At 45.8% G+C, this 23,585-nt stretch overlaps 1 protein-coding gene across 9 annotated transcripts in view; it reads right to left on the bottom strand.

The window, feature by feature from the left end:
• CSPP1 (centrosome and spindle pole associated protein 1) overlaps positions 1 to 23,585 on the bottom strand; it is a 109,926-nt gene that overhangs the window by 47,590 nt on the left and 38,751 nt on the right. For 8 of the 9 annotated variants that reach the window (XR_009759475.1, XM_061600593.1, XM_061600630.1 and 5 more), the window contains 7 exons: positions 17,395 to 17,585; positions 15,874 to 15,995; positions 13,369 to 13,450; positions 12,999 to 13,119; positions 11,082 to 11,229; positions 9,402 to 9,554; positions 635 to 747 (listed from right to left, as the gene is read on the bottom strand). Coding sequence is in view for 8 of the 9 variants with exons in the window: in XM_061600593.1 (XP_061456577.1) it covers positions 635 to 747; positions 9,402 to 9,554; positions 11,082 to 11,229; positions 12,999 to 13,119; positions 13,369 to 13,450; positions 15,874 to 15,995; positions 17,395 to 17,585 (930 nt within the window). In the remaining variant the exon portion in view is untranslated. Of the gene's footprint in view, positions 1 to 634; positions 748 to 9,401; positions 9,555 to 10,672; positions 10,729 to 11,081; positions 11,230 to 12,998; positions 13,120 to 13,368; positions 13,451 to 15,873; positions 15,996 to 17,394; positions 17,586 to 23,585 lie in introns of all 9 variants that reach the window. The other variant, XM_061600649.1, reaches the window with a different exon arrangement.

Here is a 23,585-nt window from a genome sequence, read left to right as displayed (position 1 = left end):
ATGAAGAAGGTGCCCGATTTGGCATATGGCTCAGAGGCTCCCTAGTTCTGCTATACATGATTCATGCCTGAGCGGTTATGGAGAAAACACTTTCATGAAAAATAAATTCTTCACAAGTGAAATAAAACGTTGCAGTTTGAAGTTCTCCTGTGCAAAGTTCCTGGCAGCCATGCCGTTTTCAGGGTACTTATTTCATTTCCATACATTCTCAGGGAGCTTCCTCTTTACCCCTCTCAGCATTCAGTTGTCTGTGGCCACTGAGCATGGTCAGTTCTCCCAGGTCTGTTGTGACCCCCCCCCCGGGGTTTCCACTAAAGTTTTGTTTTAGGGGGGTACTTTGCAAACTATCCCCAAGCCTGATAATATCTCTCTTGTGCAGTTCTGGCTTTATGAAAGGATTGGCACTTGGAGAATGGGGTTGCTATAAATTTGTAAGCTCCTACAAGAAAAAGTACATTCCTGTTAATTTATTAAAAGTATGAGCATCATTGCTTTGCAAAACCCTTAAAAGCCATATTTATTAATACATTTGCTAAATGAGGAAAAACCTTTCACTTCACTCATTCATTCATTCGATTTATATCCTGCCCTTTCTCCTAGTAGAAGCCCATTTAATACTGATATACACACTCACCTGAAAACGAAGGAAGTTCTTATATGATTCTTGACGCCTAAGCTGTTCCGGTGTTGGGGGCTCACCAAAAACATTACCACGAGCAAATGGGGATATTTGTGTATATGTAAAACCTATTTTTAAAAGAAATGATTTGCAAGCATTGGTAAACCTGTCATTTCACAGAACCTTTCAATATTGTTTAATACCTTGCTTCAAAGAATATTATAACACTGGTTATATTATTCAGCAAAACTTGCATTAGGAGTTATGGAAATATTCCACTTGCATAAGAGGGCACCAAATGAAACTAGTCAGCAACTGCTCTACTCTAAAACCAGCAAAATCTAAAAGACCTGAATTAAATTGTGGGCAAAAAAAATCATGTATAGAGATTTCCAGAAATGTGAAAGAACCTCTGTTCCCTCATCCACTTGTCTACACATGTGCAGAACACAGAAACAGGATGTGGAACAGGCCACTGGGGGAATGGGAGGTTAATGAGCACTTAAAGTATACCCTATCAAAGCATAAACAACTTGACCAGGCTATGTGTGTTCAGAGATAAGGGTTGAATGTGTACAGAGAAAATGGTTGAAAGTGTGCACAGATCGCCCATGCCCCCAAGACCCTGTGGTTCAGTCTGTGCCTATACCTCTGTATAGGTGTAGGCAGGGAGACAGGAGACACAGACCCTGTTGAGCCTGTGGGAACTGTCTGCATTTGTGCACTATGCCCATGGTGTTCTAAGCTTCAAAAAATATTTGCCACATATTCCTGTTTATTAATTTTTTGAAATCAACTAACAGCACGGTGAAAATATATCTGGTAATACCATCCGCATAAGCAATTGTAGCATTTGATTTCTGAATTCCCTCATTTGTAATTTATAAAAATAATTTGTACATTTAGAAAATATTTTGATTACAAAACTGAAGATACTAGCATCTTCAGATATAGATCTACCTCCAGTACTTCCATGTGGCCAGCTTTCAAGATGGTGAGACCCCTTAAAGACAAATCTAATAATTAGCTTGACAAAATAAGCAAATCCAATAATTAGCTTGTGGGTTACTAGAGTTTCTTGTCGCGAACTGAAAAATGCATTTAAGTGTCTTGTATACCTTGTCAAGACACAGTGAACCCAGACATATAATCATCTGATGACTGTTCTAAAAATAGTTTTCATTGTGACTGACTAGTTAGTAAAAATATAAAATATTTGTAGGCTAGGGTACTGCACACAGAGATATTGCACACAACCAAACTACTTAGCATTAGTTTCCTGGGTCATGCTTACAAGGAATATTATATTAAGTGGCTGCAACCCATGCATATCAATAGTGGAACATAATCAAGCTCTAACTATCATATTCCCAAATAATACTATTTCTCGAGCATTTTTTGAACTCTTAACAAAATCCCCTTTTTAATTTCACGTACTGAAAGCAAAACTAAGAATGAAACATTTTTCAAAAGACTTGCACTTCTACACACAAACCAGCAAAAAGACCCTGAAATAGGGCTACCACATTTCTTCTTCCCAGAATTATTTGTGCCTGAACAGCTGTGTTCAGCTGTTAAAAGAGCAGGAAATAAAGGGGGTGGCTCTAATATAACACTCGCTGAAGGTTTTACACGTGATCCAGTGGTTAGAATGCATGCAGAGGAGTTTCCTGTTCTCCTTCTTTTGAAAGAGGACACTCTGTAAATGCTCAAAGAACTCTTTGAGCAAGCACAGAATGCTTTTACACTGGAGAATGGACCATTGGTCTTACCTGAAGGGTGATTTTCACAGGAGGACTGCCATCAAGCGGGTTATAGCTCCACCTATTGTCCGAAGGCAAGAATGTTTTGAAGTCAAGACTAGGGGCGTCAGGCCCCTCTCACTCTCCAGTTCATTCGCAGCGAGTCCAAAGAGAGATATCTAAAAATGCAGGAAAAAAGGCCAACAGGCCTACCAGCAAAGACATAACACAATAGCAATAATCCTAATAGTATGACTCTAACGTAGCGATATAACAGTAATAGCAGTCTTGACTTCACTAGTAAATCTAAATATAATAGCGTAACAGGAATATATGAAAAAAACCCAAAAAGTATCTAGGCATCCTCCAACCGGGAGGGTCATGATGGCAGTCCTCCTATGAAAATCCCCCTTCAGGTGAGACCAATGGTCCATTTTCCATAGGAGGACTGCCATCAAGCGGGATGTACCAAAGCAGCCCATAAGAGGGAGGGACCACCCACATGCTAATCATCATTAAGAACCTGTTGCAACACTTGTCTGCCAAAAGAGGCAGCGGCAGAGGCATAACGATCTATTTTGTAATGCCTTATAAACGAGTGTGGGGTAGACCAAACAGCAGCTCTGTAAATATCAGCAACAGGAGCGTTGGTAGCAAAAGCAGCCATAGTGGCCGCTGACCTAGTGGAATGAGCTGTTATGCTAGCTGGAACTGGAAGCTTAAGGGACTCATAAGCTAAGGCAATACATGCACGCAACCAGCGGGATAAGGTGGAATTAGCTACTTTATGCCCCATAGACCTTGGGTGAAAGAATACAAACAAAGACTCAGTTCGTTGTATATCCTGGGTCCGAGACAGGTAGGTCTTGAGAGCCCTCCAAACATCCAACGAATGCCAAGCCTTCTCGAGAGGATGGGTAGGTTTCGGACAAAAGGAAGAACAATGTCCTGGTTGCAATGGAAAACTGAATCGAACTTGGGACGGAAGGAAGGGTCAGTTTTCAGCACAACAGAGTCCTTGTGGAAGACACAGAGATGGCGGGCAGAAGATAATGCGCCCAGTTCCGAAACTCGTCTCGCAGAGGTGATCGTGATCAAGAACAAGACCTTGAATGACAACAGACGTAAAGGCACAGTCCTAAGGGGTTCAAACGGAGGGCGTTGTAAAGCCTGCAGGACCTTCGACAAACTCCATGAGGGAAAACGGTGGACTACAGCCGGTGAGCGTAGAGCGGTTCCCATCAGAAAGCGTTTGATGAACGGGTGTGAGGCAATAGGGGCACCAGTGGAGGACACTGAGAGAATGGACGACAGAGTGGACGCATGTCGACGTAAGGTGTTGGGTCTAAGTCCCATCATGAGGCCCCTATGAAGGTATTGCAGCACCTGTTGTATTGTGGCCTGGAAAGGATCGAGGTGCTGGGACTGACACCACCTGGAGAATGTCACCCAAGTATGTTGATATATACGAGTGGTAGATGGTCTTCTCGAGGCCAAGATAATGTCAATAACAGTGTCAAACAGGCCAGCCAACCTCAAATGTCCCCGTTCAAAAGCCACGCTGTTAGGTTGAGCCAATTGGGGTCCTGATGCCATACTGGGCCCTGGGATAGAAGGTCTGGCCTGACTGGGAGTGTCCAAGGGTCCGTCACCGACATTGCAAGGAGATCCGAGAACCACAGTCGACGGGGCCAATATGGTGCTATCAGAACCAGCTGTGCCCTCTCGTGCCGCGCCTTCCTCAAAGTTCTGGCTAACAGTGGTATTGGAGGGAAGGCATACAATAGGCCATCTGGCCACGGTAGTGACAGAGCATCCACCACTTCTGCTGTCGTGTCCAGGCATTGTGCAAAGTACCTGGGTAGCTGGCAATTGCGACTGAAGGCAAACAGGTCGACTGAGAAGACACCGAACCGACGCTGGAGAAGATGGAAAATAGTCAGATGAGTTTCCATTCTCCCGGAAAGACCTGTTGTCTGCTGAGCCAGTCTGCTGTCATATTCCAAATTCCTCTGAGATGTTCTGCTTTCAAGGATTGTAGATGTTGTTCTGCCCAGTCGAAGATGAGGTAAGCTAGGTTCTGCAGAGAACGGGACCTGGTTCCCCCCTGTCTGTTTAAATGTGATTTTGCACACGTGTTGTCTGTTCAAATGAGAACATGGTCCAAGGGGAACAGTGACTGAAAATGGAGCAGAGCTAAGTGGACAGCCAATTGATGCTCTGAGTCTGCTCTACTGCGGTCCAAACCCCCTGAACGAACTGGGAGTTGCAGTGGGCTCCCCAGCCGAGGAGACTGGCATCTGTGGTGATAACAGTCCTGCAGGGTTCTCTGAACGGAGTGCCCTGGGTGAGATGTTGGACCCTCGTCCACCAGCGTAATGAAAGACGCAGTGCGGGGCTCAAGGGAATTGTTCGATGATTTGACCTGGCAATGTCCTGCTGAAACGGCAACAAAGCCCACTGAAGGTGGCGAGTATGAGCTCGAGCCCATGGCACAATATGGATGATGGATACCAACATTCCGAGAGCCCTGGCTAGAAGCATGACATCTGCGGTTGCGTGGCACATCAGAGATCTTGCGATGTCTATGATAGCAGTTATGCGGTCTGGTGACAGGAGCACCGTCGCCTGCCGGGTGTCTAACATCGCCCCTAGATGTTGTAGGCGTTGGGTTGGTTGGAGATGGCTTTTGTCGAAATTGACTAGCCAGCCGTAGGTCTGCATGACATGGAGCGTGAGCTTTAGATGTCGATGAGCCAGCTCCCTCGAACTCGCCCGTATTAAAAGATCGTCCAAGTAGGGGTAGATGTGCACCCCCTGAAGTCGGAGGTAAGCCACTAGTATGAGTAGCACCTTGGTAAATACTCTCGGGGCAGATGAGAGGCCGAACGGCATCGCTCGATACTGAAAATGCTGGGGGCCGAAGGGAAACCAAAGGAATTTTCTGTGGGCTATGCAAATAGGCACATGGAGATACGCTTCCTTTAGGTCGATAGAAGCCAGGAAGTCTCCTTCGTGAAGGCTTTTTGTAATGGAGTGGAGGGATTCCATTTTGAATCTGTGATACTTTACGAAACGGTTAATGAACTTGAGGTCCAACACCGCCCTCCATGACAGATCTCGTTTGGGCACAGCAAATAGGAGGGAGTACACCCCTTCCGACCTCTCTGTTGTAGGGACTGGCTCTATTGCCGCTGTGTCCAAGAGGTGATGTATGGCTGTTTGCATGATGCAGTGCCTGGATGGTGCCCTGGGGCAAGGAGAGGGATGAAATCTGTCTGGAGGGGTTGTCCAAAACTCTAGAGCATAGCCATAACAAAAAAGATCTCTGATCCAGGTGATCTGAGTCACACGCAGCCAATGGTCTCCAAACAGAAGCAGTCTGCCCCCGACCAGTATCACGTCAGTACTGTCTGTGCTGGCGAGACCCGCCCCGATATGAAGACGTTGAGGCACCTCTGTGTCCCTGGTACTGAGCGCTGCCTGGGAAACATCTGTTCCAGACTCCCCTGGAGGAACGGAAATCATTGGTTCAGAAATCGCGGCCTCGTCCCCCGGGCCGCGCTCCTCGAAAGGGCTGGGTCGTGCGGTATGAGGTGAAACGTCTGAAGGGCCTGCGATCAACGTTCCTGACAGCGGCCAAGACAGGCTTCCGAGCATCCTTGGGGTCAACAAGTACTGCCTTTAGGGCTTCCTCGCCAAAGAGTAGTGAGCCTGAATAAGGTGCCCTTGACAAGTTGACCCTGGCTGTAGAGTCCACTTGCCCGTGACGAAGCCAAAGGGTCCGCCGAACGACTACCTGAGCTGCCATAGCTCGTGCTCCCAACTGATTAGCGTCCAAGGTGGCATCAGCCACAAACACCACCGTCTTGCGTAATTTCACCAGTGACCTCCTCAGAGAGACAGGATCGGGATTAGGATCATCTAAGAGGACATCCAACCACATCATCGCTGCCCTGGAAAAGATGGCAGCTGATGCAGAAGCTCACATGGAGAAAGTGGTGGCCTCATGATTCTTGCGTAAGGCGAAGTCCAGCCTCCGCTCAGTGGCGTCCTTTAAATGTGAATCTCCTTCCCTCGGCAAAAGGGAGCTAGAAACTAGACTGGAGATTGGCTCGTCTATGCCAGGGACGGCCAGTTTGCTAGTAAATTCCGGACCGAAGAGTAAAGCTTGTCCGCAAGGCCGTTAAAACGGCGTGTTTGTAATGGGTGAGACCATTCGTCCTTGGCCAGCTTAGCAAAAGGATCTGGCACAGGAAGGTAGTGCTCCGCTGGTGTGGGGGATTTCAGGACCCTGGCCCCCTTAATTGCGGGAGTGGCAGCTGCAGGTTGTGTAGATTGTAGACCAAGGGTGTTCAGTACTCTGCGAGCAAGGGGCTGATAATCGGAAGTATCACAGACGATAGGATGTATCTTCCTCTTGCTCCGACTGGTCACTCCAGTCGTCACCTTCGGCTTGCATAGCATATGGTGGGTCGTCCCCACAAGAGACGTCATCGACAAACCTGCCCCTGGCAATGTCAAAAGGGTTTGGAGAACATGATGGATCTGCCTCATTGTGAACATAGTGGCCCAGATCATCGGGTTGTCTGCAAACACTCCGCTGAGGCACGGCAGTGACTTGTGCCTGTGCCTGTGTTTGAGAGAAGAACGACAGCATGTCTTGTAGTTGCGATATGAACTCATGAGACAGCTGCAGCCCCGGTGTGGAAGATGGTTGTGCTTGCAAAGGCAAAGAGATGGACGGTTCAGCAGGCTGAGAAGAGGAATGAGCCCTCGGTGGTAATATGGGAGGAGGATAGCTGGCTGCTGGCTGGTCAGGAAACCCTGCAAAGTCCTCCTCGGAGGATGCGGTCGGAGAATTAAACAGATTTGTTAATGGTTCCTGGCCAGCCTCCTCAGAAACCGGTACAGAAATGTAGCGTGCCCGCTTGGTTGTGCTGTGGCTGGATATATGCTTAGTTTTGGCAACCGCTTTGATGTGCTTGTGCTTGGTTGCCTTAGATTGTTTAGGCTTGGTTGCCTGAGCTGTCACTGGCTGTTCCGCCATCATATATTCCCGAGGGGTTCAGTACACGGCCACGGATGGGGCAGAATGTACAGACCCAAATAGGCTCAGTACACGGCCATGGATGGGGCAGAATGCACCGGCTCAGATGGCGAAGTACACAGCCACGGATGGGGCAGAATGTACAGATTCAGCAGCGTTGGTACACGGCCACGGATGGGGCAGAATGTACAGAATTAACAGCCTTGGTACACGGCCATGGATAGGGCAGAATGTACAGTTCAAGCAGCTTTTGTACAGTATGAATAGCCTTAGTACACGGCCACAAATGGGGCAGAATGTACAGTTCAAACAGCCTGGTACACGGCCACGGATGGGGCAGAATGTACAGTTAAAACAGCCTTGATGAGACAGTCACAGATGAGAATGTACAATAGTTGCAGTAGGCAGCATCAGTAGCAAATGGGAATGTACAGGATCAAATAGTTGCAAGAGGCAGCAGCAGTAGCAGATTTAGTAGAGGAACCTGTGTAGGATTGTAGGATCCTATCTGCAGCACACACACAAAGGGTAGATCGCGCTGTGGGAGCTGACTAGAAGCCTTTGGCTCTGCTATCCACAGCCCTTGTAAGCTAGACCCCCTTTTCAGTACTGAATAGGCTAAACAGAAAGAGCGGGAAAAGAGGGACAAACAAAATGGCGCCCGTGAAAAGAGCGGGAAAAAATTCGATCAAAAATGGTGGAGGGACGAGGAAGGAGCAATGGCGGACACTGAGGAGCACCAGCGAGCTGAAATGGGGCTGACCAGAAAAAATAAATGCGAGAGAACGGCCTCAAATACGTTCTACAGCTGCGGGGCTGAGAGACGCAATCGCGGCTTTAAAAGCCAGGTAGGAGAGACTCTGCCAAGGAGGCAGGACGGCCAGCGAAATCCCCATAGCCGTTGGGGCAGTAGCAGGGAAATTGGGAATAAGCCGCAGCCGCAGACTCCTAGAGACAGTCGCGGCGAGATTTTTAAAGCCGCGGAACAAGTCAGGGGAGGCAGAGCAGCCAACGAATAAGAGCCGCTAAGAGGGAAGGAAGGAGAGCCGCAGCCGCAGGCTCCTGGAGAGGGAGTTCTGAAGGAACCGCCTCGAAGAAAAATGCCGCGGCAGTAACCGGGAAGGCGGCAAACCAACGAACAAAGGGACTGAAGACAAAAGGAGCCGCAGCAGCAGGCTCCTGGGGTAGGCGGCAAGCCGTAAAGGCACGAAAAAAGCGGCGGAGCAGAACAGGAAGCTGCAGCCGCAAGCTCCTGGTTTAAGGCTGCGTCCGCCGCCTGAGGAAGAGGGAACCGCAGCCGCGGTCTCCCTAAGGCGCCGTTAGGCTAGGTACTGGGGAAAAAACACGGGCAAGGGAGAACCCCCCAAAGAAATTCCCCAGGAATAATAAAACAAACAGTTTTAAACAAAACAGTTTAAGACAAGACAGAGGGAAGGAAACGCACAGGACTACAAACACAAACCTCCCACCCTGTCACACAGATACACAAAAACTTATCTAGAAGCTACGCTATCAATAAATTCAAACTTGTACGGATGAAAGGCAAGAATGAACTGGAGAGTGGGAGGGGCCTGACGCCCCTAGTCTTGACTTCAAAACATTCTTGCCTTCGGATGATAGGTGGAGCTATAACCCGCTTGATGGCAGTCCTCCTATGGAAAACAGGAAGCCGCAAGGGATACAAAAATATTTATTAGTGCAACAATACAGACAGTTGCTAATATTATTAACTATACCACATTTAAGAAGATTAAAAGAAACATATTGGACTGTCTTCAGTGGAAAGTACAGCATAGGAAGAACATACAATAATTCTGACCAGCGACACAACACACATTTGCAACTGATAATAATTCTGACCGGTGACACAGCACACACACGCAACTGATAATAATTCTGACCGGTGACACAGCACACACACGCAACTGATAATAATTCTGACCAGTGACATAACACACATTCGCAGCTGAAAATATGGTATTATTTAAACCTGCTATTTTATTTGTAGATTCATCTGTATTCTCAAGTCTTGGAGAGGCCAAACTTAGGTCAACAGATACTATAGCCCTTTTATCTTCATATATTCGTGCCTCTGGATTATGATATGCATCTTCATTTTGCTTGTGCATCATATTCAAGTCAGCTGAAGAAAAGGGGGAAACAGCCATTTATAATATTTTATTCCAACATGAGGCATGTTTATGACACAGTTCCAAGGCAAGAAATGATTCTTCAGATCTACAGTTAAGGGAAAACACAAAGGCCACAATCCAAGGTAGAATTAAATGTGCTGCTTAGTGAATGCTTTATCTAAAAGCTCACTAAAAATCAAAGTAACATTCTGTTATGATCCCCTTTTTACTTTTTTTTACTTTTTACTAAAAATAGATGTTAGCACTGAAGGACTACTTAAGTCTCAGTTCTCTAATATATTGGTGCAATGCTGTTATCTGTCATTTGCCTAATTACCAGCACTACAGGGTTGTCTCCAGATTCATCACCTCTTTACTTACAAATTATTTATTTTAAAACTTTGAGTGAGATCCAACACAGCATGAATGAGTGTCCACTCATGCAACAGTTTCTCCTTCCTCTCCTTCTGCAGATCCTCAGACGTCCTTAAAATCTGCTCTGTAGAATTGGGGGCCCTCCAGAGCAGATTTTGAGGGCACATGGGGGTCTGGAGGGTGGAGAGAAACAACCAGAAGTTCCACTGCATATGTGTATTTCCACTGAGCAAGCAACTGAGCATCCCTGGATATCACCCAATATATGCAATGTCTCCAAATGCTGAAAGTGGCTAATAAATATCATCTACAATTCCGATTTTAAAAAACTCACAAGGAAAGTTTCAAACTGTTAGCAGGTGAGCCTTTTTTTTAAGAACTTGACAAAAATCTATCCAGAACTGTTTATTCTTTATCAATGTAAAGTGAGAAACAAACTCAATTATGACACTACAGAAACACATTTAAGAAACCACCACTATGATTCAAACAAGCTACCTGTATGTGGTGGAAAGGAGACTCTGAACTCACAACCAGAGGTTTCTTTTTTCTTTAGAACTACTTTGACTGTCAAAGAGATGGTGTTTTTTCAACAACAGCAATTTGCCTCTTTGGCTGAAAAGTTTTTTTAAAAAATATCTACCTGCACAAGTAGTTATCCCTACAGCACACACAGACCTTCTGTATATAGCAGTTAATATTTGCTGCATTTGTAATTATTCATTAAAAAATGGACTCCCATCACACAACATACATTTTAATTGCTTCAAGCTTTCATGAAAAGGCTGTAAATGCTCAACTGCCACCGTGCTGAGAATATATAACAAGAGGCATATATATATATTTCTTCTTACAAGCTGTCCCTAATGCATCACAGAATTCTCTCTTCCATTTTACATCTTCCTTATGTTCCTAATGCCACCTCTTCCTGAATTTTGCCAAAGTCCCACTGTTATGGAAATAGCTCCCTCAGAAGCAAATGAAACTACTGGTTGATCACCTGCCTAAATAAATAGAGCTGATTTCTTCTATGCTGTAAATTCGCTGTAGCACATCCATTTTTCTCTCCTATCAAATGACATTTATTTCTGAACGAATGTAAATAGATATAAATATAAACATAAAGGTAAGTAAAAGGAAAATCCCCTGACTTTCAAACATACTTATGAGGTTTCCTTTTTTATCTCTGAGAGGAGCACCACCACCTCCTTTTCCCCAAGGATTGTAATTTCTCGTTTCAGCTTCTAGTTTGGCCTCATACCGTTCCTTTTCCTCCTTTTCTTGCCTGCGACGTTCTTCCCTTTCCCTTATCTGCAAAAAAAGAAGGAACATTCAATTACATGTCTTGTTAATATGCGTTAAATTAATATTGAGCTTGAAGTAGGGTTTTAAGTGCGAGTATATAGTATCTTCTTCCTTCGACAGACAGCTACATCAAGTCAGCTAAACAAAAGTACCCGGAGTCTTTTCATACTTTCGGTGGGCGTGTATGAGTTATATGATAAATAGCAATACACAGCACAGTGGTGAGTGGGTGTTCACATGCACAAACATACATATTTGCAAAGCACGTAATAGTCCCCCTAACGCTCCCACTCTACCTAGAGGCCTGGCATGCCAGTGGCGAAAGCAGCGGGAGGGGAGATGGGGCTCTGTTGGGATCCTTCCATATGCTAGCAATGTGCTTACCCTGAACTGGATCAAGCCCCTTGATTTATACACAAGTGTTGTCTTCTAATTCAATTTTAGTAAACGTTCAAGATGCACTAAAAATGACTAAGCCAGTAATTCTTAGGCAGGACTATATGCCCTCCTGGGGTGCAATCTATAAAACCTGGGAGGCATCCAAAACTTTGGAGGGAGGCAAATGGGGGCATTTGAGGTTTCAGAATTTTCGGCTTCCTCTTCTACTTCCTTTGCAAAGGTTTCCAACAACCAGTGGAGGACAGCTGTATGCTGCTCACCCTGCCCAGAAGATAAAATCTCAGATCCCAGATTTCTCCCCGGGTCCTTAATATCTTTGCACACCAACTTTTTTTTCTGGGGGTGAGGAGAAGAGGCATAGTATCAATGTGCTTTTTGGATCCAAAAGGACCCCTTTTAAGTCCTAGCTCGGGAAAAAAAAGTTAACAGATTATATACCTGTGGAAAGGGACCATTTTGTTTTAATTGGTTGTACATAAGCCACACTGGGAGCTTTCTGGATGAAGTGCAGGGTACAAATGCTCTAAAATAATACATAGGTAAGATTACTGATTGTTCTCCCATAAGAACAAAAGAAGAGCCTGCTGGATCAGGCCAGTGGCCCATCTGGTCCAACACCCTGTTCTCACAGTGGCCAACCAGATACCCATGGAAAGCCTAAAAGCAGGACCTGAGTGCAAAAGCACTCTTCCCTCCTGCAGTTTCCAGCAACTGGCATAAAACCCAGTTTAACATAAAATACAGATATTATTGGTATCACATTGGACCCCACAACAACTTAAATTCCTCATTGGGCTATATGAGGAAGTCCTAGAGGAGAAAACAAAAGATGCATAGGTGAAATCTCACTTTTCTAATTTCTTTCAACACCTCCTCTGACCATTTGCCCCCAGCGGAGGAGACCTTCTTTCCTTCTCCCTCCAACTCTGAACTTGCTGTCTCCCAGCCATCTTTATTCAGCATGCAAGCTGAGTTGCTGGTGCTGACACTGGTCTAACAAAAGGATATGGCACAACTGGAGTGTGGGGCAGGTGAATGAGGCACTGGGCCAGCTGTAGCGCAGAGGCTCACATGAAAGTGGCCCAAGGCCCACTGGTGGGTCCAAGCCCATTATCTGACAAACCAAGATGTAAACAATTCTGAGCTAGTGGTCTGACTCAGTATAAGGCAGCTTCCTAGAAGAAAAGTCTGGATGATGCATTTCAAACACCGATTTCTTACTAGAGGTACACAGATGAATTTAGATTAGAAATACACAACAGAGAGATAGATTAGATTGTTCTAGAGTACTCTTCCTTTCCGCATAACAGGTTGTTTTAAGAAATGTAACAGCTTAAAGTACAAAAATAGTTTACAAACAAATTTCAGCTTCCCACCTGTTGTTGCAATTCTTGTTGATAAGTTAAAGTAGCCTCTCTTGAGGGCTTTGTTTTTTCTTCAGGAAATATTCCCAGACCTTTTGCTCTGTCGTTTACAATTCTTTCTCCAATTTTACTTCTGCATTCAAAAAGAGTACAATAATGCAATAGGATTTTAAACAAAACAAAAAGATGTTTCTAATTGAAACGTCTCTCAAGTGATTCTTCATTAGTTTTCCCTATACAGTCAGTAAACTTCAAAACTGAAACCTGTTTCTAGATCACAACTTATGTTCCGAAAGTTGGCAAATTTCCCACAATTCCATTTCAAAATCATACACTCAAATAAATAGCCAGACAATGCTAAAATAACTTTATCAGTACTTACGCAGTCATAGCAGGAGGTCTTTGAACAGTATCAACAGGTGGAGGTGCAGATGAAGGCTGTACCCCTGCTATACCTGTGCCATCTAAAACAATGAAGACATTCAAAATGTAAATCTACTGGTGACGTAAAATGTTATTATCTGGCCTGATGAACATAAAATGTTGGCAGGTCAAGAAATTGTGCCAACCAGCAGGTGAGTGACGCCAAGACTATAGCCAAAAATGTACCACTGAGAAACTAAGAGAGGTGTCTGTGTGCTTGATGAACTCCAAGGTTCCAAAAGTACCCCCCAAAATGGGGGGGAAATAAGGGGCCAAAAAACCCCTCCCGCAAAATAGCCGAGTGATGACTGAGCACCTCAGTAGTCACAGAATTTAGACTGTTGGAAGAGAAAAACAGGAGGGAGGCCTGGAATGCCCTGCTTGGAGGGAAAAGCTGGCTGGTAATCTGAATGGGATACACAGTACACTGTGTTGCTGGTTCTATGTGTGTGTATGTACTTAGATTTTTCTCTCCCAATACCTTCTGTAAAAGAAGAAAAAAGTAAAATAGCGTCTAATTTAGAGTAAAAAAGTGAGGCTGCTAAGCACCCACGTGCACCCACCAACTAAACTACTTCTCAACTCTAAAGGATGCTTTTTTAAAAAAACAAAGGCAAAACACAGCACAGTGTTGTGGCTATGTAACAGGAAAACCAGTGTGTTGTAGCGGCACCACGCCAAGGCTGCAATGCAATCCATGTGTACTCAGAAGCAAGCTCCACTGAGTTAAATGGGACTTACTCCCAGGTGTGTGTGTCCTGGATTGCAGCCTAACTCTGTGAGTCCCAGATTCAAATCTCCACTCAGCTATGAAGCTCGTCCAGTATGATCTACTTCACAGGGATGTTCCAAGGATAAAATTGGGAGGGGAAAACCATATACTCTCCTCTAAGCTCCTTAGAGAAAGAGAGGGATTAAAATGAAATAAATAGAACAATAATAAATTAATTTGTATGCAAAGTGTGGCAGGTCTCTAGTACTGAAGTGCCACATACTTTTGAGTAAACATGCATAGGACTAAGTCCCATTATGATGAATGGAGCTTACATCCAGGTAAGCATGTAAAGAATTGCAGCCTTAAATATTTTTTCCAAGTTTATTATATTGTATCTTCAAAGTACACAATTAATTGGAGCAATTTCCAGTTTTAAAAACTGTATATTAAAGTAAAGGAACAGTAAGTTTTAAACTTAGAGCTGTTTCACACAAACTCTGGATCCCCATGTTCCCATAGTGATTTGACAAATAATGGTCAAAACTTGCCCACCATGGAACATGCTGGGCATTTCCAATATTTGGGGGGGAAATTGTCATTAAGAGCTTGGGCTTTTTCTGGAGAATTCTCAAAGCTCAGACTCAACCCATGAGAGTTTCCTCACATCTGTCCTACAAACTTGCTGCTCTATTCCCACCCCTCTCCCACCCTTCATCTTTCTTAAACATAAAAGTTTGAGGAGGGAGGAAGAACAGCAGCCAAAGGTTTTGCAAAGATCAAGGGTTCCCCTGACGTCTTCACGTCTCTATAATGAAAGCTTCTGAGCATGCTTAGAGCCTCCACTGATGACTCTTACTCTATACTAGCCTTCCCCAAGCTGGGGACCTCCAGATGTTTGTAGTATGGCAACTCCCATCATCCCTGAACATTGGTCATGCTGGCTGGAGCTGAAATCAAACTATGCTATGGAAAGCTGCTCTATGCATTTTAAGTTTTAAAAATTCTTCCTGATCACTGAAGGGGGGGTTATGGGAGACAAACTATACTTCCTGGAGTGCATGCTGGCGGGAAGATGTTAAAATGCAAAAAAAGCTTCAAAGCAGCTGTTGGCTTTAACCTCAGCATATGTTTTCCCTTCTTCCACCCACTTACAATGTGGTAAGTTTATGAAAGGGTTAAATAAACTGACAGATGAGAGGATTGGCACCTAAGCCATTAGAACCAAAATCTGGAAAGGGGGCTGGCCTCAGCTTGAGGATTTCTGAACACCTCTCTCAAACCATATTCACACCTTACATTTATTCCACTTTAAATAGCCATGGCTTCCCCCAAAGAATCCTGGGAAGTGTAGCTTGTAAGGGGCGCTGAGAATTCTTAGGAGACCCCCTATACCCCTCAAAGAGCTACAATTCCCAAAGTTCTCTGGGAAGAGGGAGTGACTGTTAAACCACTCTAACAGCTGTAGCTCTGGAATAAGAATCTCCTAACAACTCTCAGCACCCTTCACAAACTATCCTTCCCAAGATTCTGTGGGGGAAACCATGACTGTTTAAAGTGGAATAATAGTGGAATAAACGTATGGTGTGGATGTGGCCTCACCTCCAGCCGCTTCCATAATTCTCCTCCATCCCAATGCACAACAGCATTTCATGAATAAGCAGTTTATCTTGACATTACAACAACCTGCAGTATACTTGGTTAATACTGTAGAATATTTGGTTAAATGTTTATATCAGCTAACCAACTTACAATATGCAAGTTTGGGATCCAAAGGATTCCTGGCACCATAGTAGTAGTATGCATCATCATATGGAGTTCTATAGTTATCGATCAAAATTGGTGGTGGAGGTGGAGGGGGTAAAGGTGCAATTCTAAATCCAAACAAAAAAATCACAGCATGTTTTAAAGGGGGCTTTAAAATATGTGAACAAAACTATCTGGGCATTGTTTCCATGCAAGAATTCTACTACTTGATCAATTAATTCTTCTCACTGAAAGACTAACATTCATGTATTCATTTATACAAATATTTATGGATCACCCTTTCACAAACTATCAGGGCAGTATACAACAACATACATAGCTTTAAAAGCAATACAAAATGAACATTAAAATGACTGCCTACTCAATAAACTTTTTAAGCATCTGCACAGGCATAGGCGTGTCTGCATAAGAAAGGCTTCAAGAGTCTTCATTATATCCACTGCCCCTTGTAGTGGTTGGTAAAGAGTTGTACTGCTTTAGAAGACCAAAGCTTAATGTCTAATTTTGGGTAATGTCTAATTTTACAGTGTAGGAAATGGAATCAAACACACTGTGCATTTCTTCCCCACCCATCTCACATCATTGGCTGCCTGTGACAGGTGTGGGGAAAAGCAGTGTGTGATGACATACAGACTGCATTGTGTAGACATAGAGCAAGAGTGGGATCCTCAGGCCCAGGGGCGAAATGGGGCCCATTATGTTTCTCTATCCAGCCCTCTGGACACTCCTCAGGCCCCTCCCCCAGTCACACCCCTAATCAGCCCTGCTCCACTCCTACTTTCAGTGTGCCTTTGAACTGTAATAATGCCTCCTGCTTGCCTGGATGGAGATGCTGACAGGAGTGGTGGGGGTGGTGTAGAAATCTCTGACTTTTGCTTGGCTGGAACGTAGTCGATTTTACAAAGGAAAGAGTCAGATCTGTTGCTCTGCTCACTTTTGCCTCTGCCCCCCACCACCACCACCACTGGCATGTGGCTGAAAAAGGGCCATAATATCCTACCCAGGAAACTACAGTAACCAGGTTCAGAACAAGCCAGGAACTTAAACCACAGTTTGAAGTTCAGTTAAAATCCTGGCTTGTTCCAAATCTGGTAACCAAAGCTTCCTGGTTCAGACATAATAGGACAGTATAGGTTAACAGAAGACTTCCAGAGTTAATATGGTGCACCAAAAAAGGAAGAGACAATGTGAGGTCTGCACACAAGGATATAAGATGTATATATTTTGGTTTATTAAGCCGAGACTGTATGTCAAAACTATGTAGATCATGAGAAGAGATCGCTCCCTCTCTACTCATCAAATGATTGAGCTGATGACTGTGGAGAGTGATTTGTATCCCCATCAGAGCACTGGGATCCACCTGCCCAGCACTTTGACTACTTTAATTTTTTCTTTTCTTTTTGCAGCTGCTGCCAAAATTGGAAGGTAGCGGAAGCCATAAACTCAAGATACTTCATGTTTACCCAAACACCACACAATTGCAAAGAAAACACCATAGAAAGTCACCTAGGAGCCAACATTTCTCCAAGAGTAGTGGACAATCCTCTATGGAAATCTTCATTCACTGGTGAGATAGGAGGTGCAGATATGGATATAGGTCCAGGTGTAGGGGTTTGAAATGCTGGCCTTGGTCTTTCTGGTGGTATTCTCTCCTCAGACATTCGTGGTGTTAATCCTAGCTCTTTCAGTCTGTTGGGCTATAGGGAAATGTTGATTTGTTTTTTAGTGTATTATGGTACTCAAGCAAGTTAAATACTATGAATCATTGCTGAAACAGAGAATAATATTTTCAAAAAGCAGTGCAGTGGTACTGAAATTTAGTATCAAAATGATTTTCTACAAGATAATTATGCTAAACATTTAGTTGAAGATGCTACACAAAAACACTTGTGTTAAGCTTAGAAAATTTGGAAAGAGCTATTTCAGAGAATGAACAACATTCTATATACTTAATTTGAAGACGAAAAACACTGAAATATGCCCAATAAACATTTCTGAAAAGTTAGCAATTAAAAAAAAACCCAACACCAATATATGTTTTTATATATGACCATTTTAGTAGCTATCATATCGAGGCTTTTGGGGTTTTTATTTTATATACACCACAATATAATATGCACTATCAATCTGCTAGATAAAAATGTTTATTGACAGTTGGAAGAGGACACAGAAGAAAATGGACCATTGGTCTCACCTGAAAGGTGATTTTCATATGAGGACGGCCATCACTGCGGGTTAGCTCCACCTATCGTGTGAAGGCAAGAATGTTTTTGAAGTCAAGACTAGGGGCGTCAAGCCCCTCCCACTCTCCAGTTCATTCGCAGCGAGTCTATAGAGAAAAATCTAAAAATACAAGAACAGGGCCAACAGGCCTGCCAGCAGGAAAATAACATGCATAATAACATGACTCTAACATAGCGATAGAACTATAGCATAACAGTAATATATAACATCTTAGTAAAATATCCATACATCCTCCAACTGGGAGGGTCGTGATGGCCGTCCTCATATGAAAATCACCTTTCAGGTGAGACCAATGGTCCATTTTCCATATGAGGCCGGCCATCACTGCGGGATGTACCAAAGCAGCCCGTAAGAGGGAGGGACCACCCACATGCTAATCATCATTAAGAACCTGTTGCAACACTCGTCTGCCAAAAGAGGCATCGGCAAAGAAATAACGATCTATTTTATAATGCCTTATAAACGAGTGTGGAGTAGACCAAACAGCAGCTCTGCAAATATCAGCAACAGGAGCGTTGGTAGCAAAGGCAGCCGTAGTGGCCGGTGACCTAGTTGAATGAGCTGTTATACTAGCTGGAACTGGGAGTTTAAGGGACTCATATGCTAAGGTAATACATGCCCTTAACCAGCGAGATAAGGTAGAATTGGCTACTTTACGCCCCATAGACCTTGGATGAAAGGATACAAACAGAGACTCCGTTCGTCAAATCTCTTGGGTCCTAGACAGGTAGGTCTTGAGAGCCCTCCAAACATCCAACGAATGCCAAGCCTTCTCTAGAGGATGAGCAGGATTCAGGCAAAATGAAGGGAGTACAATGTCCTGATTGCAATGGAAAACTGAATTGACCTTAGGACGGAAGGAAGGATCAGTTTTCAGCACAACAGAGTCCTTGTGAAAGACACAGAGATGGCGGGCAGAAGATAATGCGCCCAGTTCCGAAACCCGTCTGGCAGAAGTGATGGCGACCAGGAACAAGACCTTGAAGGACAGTAGACGTAAAGGCACAGTCCTAAGGGGTTCAAACGGAGGGCATTGTAAAGCTTGGAGGACCTTGGACAGACTCCATGAGGGAAAACGGTGAACTACGGCCGGTGAACGTAAAGCAGTGCCTCTGAGGAAGCGTTTAATGAACGGATGCGAGGAAATAGGGGCACCAGTGGAGGACACTGAGAGAATGGATGACAGAGCGGACGCATGTCGACGTAGAGTGTTGGGTCTGAGTCCCATCATAAAGCCGCTATGGAGATATTGCAGCACCTGATGCATAGTGGCCTGGGATGGATCGCAGTGGTGAGACTGGCACCACTTGGAGAAAGCCACCCAAGTATGTTGATAAATACGGGTGGTAGATGGTCGTCTCGAGGCTAAGATAATATCAATAATAGCGTCAGACAGGCCAGCCGACCTCAAATGTCCCCGTTCAAATGCCACGCTGTTAGATTGAGCCAAGTGGGGTCCTGATGCCATACTGGACCCTGGAATAGAAGGTCTGGCCTGACTGGAAGTGTCCAGGGATCCATCACCGACATTGCAAGAAGATCCGAGAACCACGGTCGGCATGGCCAATATGGTGCTATCAGAACCAACTGTGCCCTCTTGCTCCGCGCCTTCCGCAGTGTTTTGGCTAACAGCGGTATGGGAGGAAACGCGTACAAAAGACCGTCTTGGCCACGGTATGGACAGAACATCCACTGCTTCCGCTGCTGTGTCCGGGTATCTGGCAAAGTACCTGGGAAGCTGGTAATTGCGACTGGAAGCAAACAGGTCGATCAAGAAGACGCCGAACTGACGCTGGAGACGCTGGAATATGGTCGGATGAAGATTCCATTCTCCCGGAATGATCTGTTGTCTGCTAAGCCAGTCCGCTGTCACATTCCAAATCCCTCTGAGATGCTCTGCTTTTAGGGATTGTAGATGTTGTTCTGCCCAGACGAAGATGAGGGACGCTAGGTCCTGCAGAGGATGGGACCTGGTGCTCCCCTGTCTGTTCAAATGTGATTTTACACACATGTTGTCCGTTCGAATGAGGACATGGTCCAAAGGGAACAGAGACTGAAAATGAAGTAGAGCTAGGTGGACCGCCTTGAGCTCCAGCCAATTGATGTTCTGAGTCTGCTCTGCTGTGGACCAGACTCCCTGAACGTACTGGGAGTTGCAGTGTGCTCCCCAGCCGATGAGACTGGCATCCGTGGTGACAACAGTCCTGCGAGGTTCTCTGAATGGAGTGCCTCTGGAAAGATGTTGGACCCTCGTCCACCAGCGGAATGAAAGGCGCAGTGTGGGGCTCAGAGGAACTGTGCGATGATTGGAGTTGGCAATGTCCTGTTGAAAAGGCAACAAAGCCCACTGAAGGTGGCGAGAGTGGGCTCGAGCCCATGGCACAATGTGGATGGTAGAGATGAACATTCCGAGCGTCCTGGCTAGAAGCATGACGTCTGCGGTTGTTTGTTGCATCAAAGACCTCGCGATGTTTGTGATGGCAGTTATGCGATCTGGAGACAGAAACACCATCACCTGCAGGGTGTCCAACATTGCCCCTAGATGTAGGAGGCATTGGGTCAGTTGAAGATGGCTTTTGTCGAAGTTGACAAGCCAGCCGTAGGCCTGCAAAACATTGAGGGTGAACGTTAAATGACGATGAGCCAGCTCCTCAGAGCTTGCCCGTATTAAAATATCGTCCAGATATGGGTAGAGATGGACCCCTTGAATCCGGAGGTAAGCCACTAAGGTGAGAAGCACTTTTGTAAATACTCGCGGAGCAGAGGAGAGGCCGAACGGCATCGCTCTATATTGAAAATGCTGGGGGCCAAAGGCAAACCGAAGGAACTTTCTGTGAGCTATGCAAATGGGCACATGGAGATATGCTTCCTTTAGGTCGATAGAGACCAGGAAGTCTCCTGCTTGCAGGCTTTCAGTAATGGAGTGGAGGGATTCCATTTTGAATCTGCCGTATGTTACAAAACGGTTGATGAACTTGAGGTCCAATACCGCCCTCCATGACAAATCTTGTTTGGGCACAGCAAATAGGAGGGAGTACACCCCTTCTGACCTCTCTGTTTTAGGGACTGGCTGTATCGCCGCTATGTCCAAGAGGTGATGTATAGCTGTCTGCATGATGCTGTGCCTGGCCGGCGCCCTGGGGCAAGGGGATGGATGGAATTTGTCTGGTGGAGTTGCCCAAAACTCTATTGCATAGCCAGAACAGAAAAGGTCCCTGATCCAGGCGACCTTAGTCAGACGCAGCCACTGGTCTCCAAACATAAGTAGTCTGCCACCAACCGGAAGTGCGTTAATACTGTTTGCTCTGGCGAGACCCTCCCCTGTATGAGGACGATGAAGTGCCTCTGCGCCCTTGGTACTGACCTCTGCCCTGGAAACGTCGGTTCCAGGTTCCCCTGAAGGAATTGGAGTCATATGATCGGAAGTCGCGGCCTCGTCCTCCTGGCCGCGTTCCTCGAAAGAGCTGGTTAGTGCGGAAGGGGGGAAATCGCCTGAAAGGCCTATGATCGATGTTCTTGACAGTGGCCAAAACCGGTTTGTGAGAGTCTTTGGGATCAACCAGCACTGCCTTTAGAGCTTCCTCGCCGAAGAGCAAAGATCCTGCGTAAGGAGCTCTAGAAAGATTCACTCTGGCTGTAGAGTCAGCTTGCCAGTGGCGAAGCCAGAGGGTCCTTTGAGCGACTATCTGAGCCGTCATGGCTCATGCCCCTAGTTGAGTGGCATCTAAGGTGGCATCAGCCACAAACGCCGCTGTCTTGCGCAACTTAATCAATGATCTTCTGAGAGAAACAGGATCAGGGGTAGGGTCCTCTAGCAGATCATCCAGCCACATCATTGCTGCCCTGGAGAAGATGGAAGCTGATGCGGAGGCTCGCATGGAGAAAGCAGTGGCCTCATGATTTTTGCGGAGGGCGAAGTCCAATCTGCGCTCAGTAGCATTCTTTAGTTGGGATTCTCCTTCCCTGGGCAAAAGAGATCGCGAAATTAGGCTAGCGATCGGCTCGTCTATGCCGGGGACGGCCAGCTTGGTGGTAAAGTCAGGAGCTAGGGAGTAGAGATTGTCGGCCAGGTTCTTGAAGCGGCGAGTTTGGAATGGATGAGACCATTCCTCGGTGGTCAGTTTAGCGATGGGATCTGGCACCGGGATGTAATGCTCAGTTGGTGCAGGGGATTTGAGAACTCTGGCTGCTTTAATAGCTGGAGCGGTAGTTGGTGGGGGTGCAGCTTGGAGACCAAGAGTGTTAACTACCCTGCGTGCTAGAGGTTGATAATCTGAGGTATTAAATAGGCAATACGATGTATCCTCCTCATGTTCCGAATAGTCACTCCATTCGTCTCCTTCAGCATGATCAGCAAAGGTTGACTCCTCCCCATACGAAGCGTCATCAATACATCTGCCTCTAGCTACGTCAAAAGGATTTGGGGAGCAGGAAGGAGTTGCCTCATGGCATACATGTTGGTCCATAGTGCGGTGAAGTATGGTGGGAACTTGTGGTGGTGACTGCATTTGAGTGAAAAATGACAGCATGCCCTGAAGTGAAAGAAAATCAGGAGACAGCTGCAGCCCCGTTGAAGCAGATGGTTGTGCCTGAGTAGGTGGCTCAGTGGGCTGAGTCGGAGGATAAGCCCTGGGCGGCAACACGAGAGGAGGCTGGCTAAGTGTTGGCTGAGTAGGAAAGCCAGCAAATTCCTCCTCGTCAGAAGAGGCAGCGGGGGAATGAAATATATCTGTTAGCTGCGTCTGGACTGCTGTGGTGGGGTTCGGAACAGAAGCATAGCGTGGACGCTTGGGTTTGCTGTGGCTGGAGAGATGCTTAGTCTTAGCCAGTGCTTTGACATGTTTAGTCTTAGCTGCCTTAGATGGTTGCGGCTTGGCTGTCTGAGACATGTCTGGTTGTTCCGCCATCTTATATTCACTATGGGTGCAGTACAGGGCCACAGCGAGGGTAGGATGTAGAGACCCGAACAGGCACAGCACACGACCACACAGGGGGTAGAATGTACTGGCAGATGGCTAAGTACACGGCCACAGAGGGGGCAGAATGTACTGTGCTGGCAGTCAAGTACACGGCCACAGATGGGGCAGAATGTATGGTTCAACAGGTGCAGCGTATCACAGTCTCAGCACACGGTTACAGGTGAGGCAGAAGGTGCAGCGTATCACAGTCTCAGCACACTGTCACAGGTGAGGCAGAAGGTATAGTGTAGGCAGTCAGGTACACGGCCACAGAGGGGGCAGAATGTACAGTTCAACAGCCACAGGTGAGGCAGGAGGTATAGTGTAGGCAGTCAGGTACACGGCCACAGAGGGGGCAGAATGTACAGTTCAACTTGTGCAGATTATCACAGTCTCAGCACACGGCCACAGGTGGGGCAGAATGTACAGTTCAATTGTGCACAGTATCAATAGTCTAAGCACACAGCCGCAGCAGTGTATAGGTCAAGCAGTTTA

The sequence above is a fragment of the Rhineura floridana genome, chromosome 1 (genome assembly GCF_030035675.1).
Source record: "Rhineura floridana isolate rRhiFlo1 chromosome 1, rRhiFlo1.hap2, whole genome shotgun sequence".
Lineage (NCBI taxonomy): Eukaryota > Metazoa > Chordata > Lepidosauria > Squamata > Rhineuridae > Rhineura > Rhineura floridana.
The sequence above is the reverse complement of the archived record's forward strand: the minus strand, read 5'-3'. Positions and strand labels throughout refer to the sequence as shown.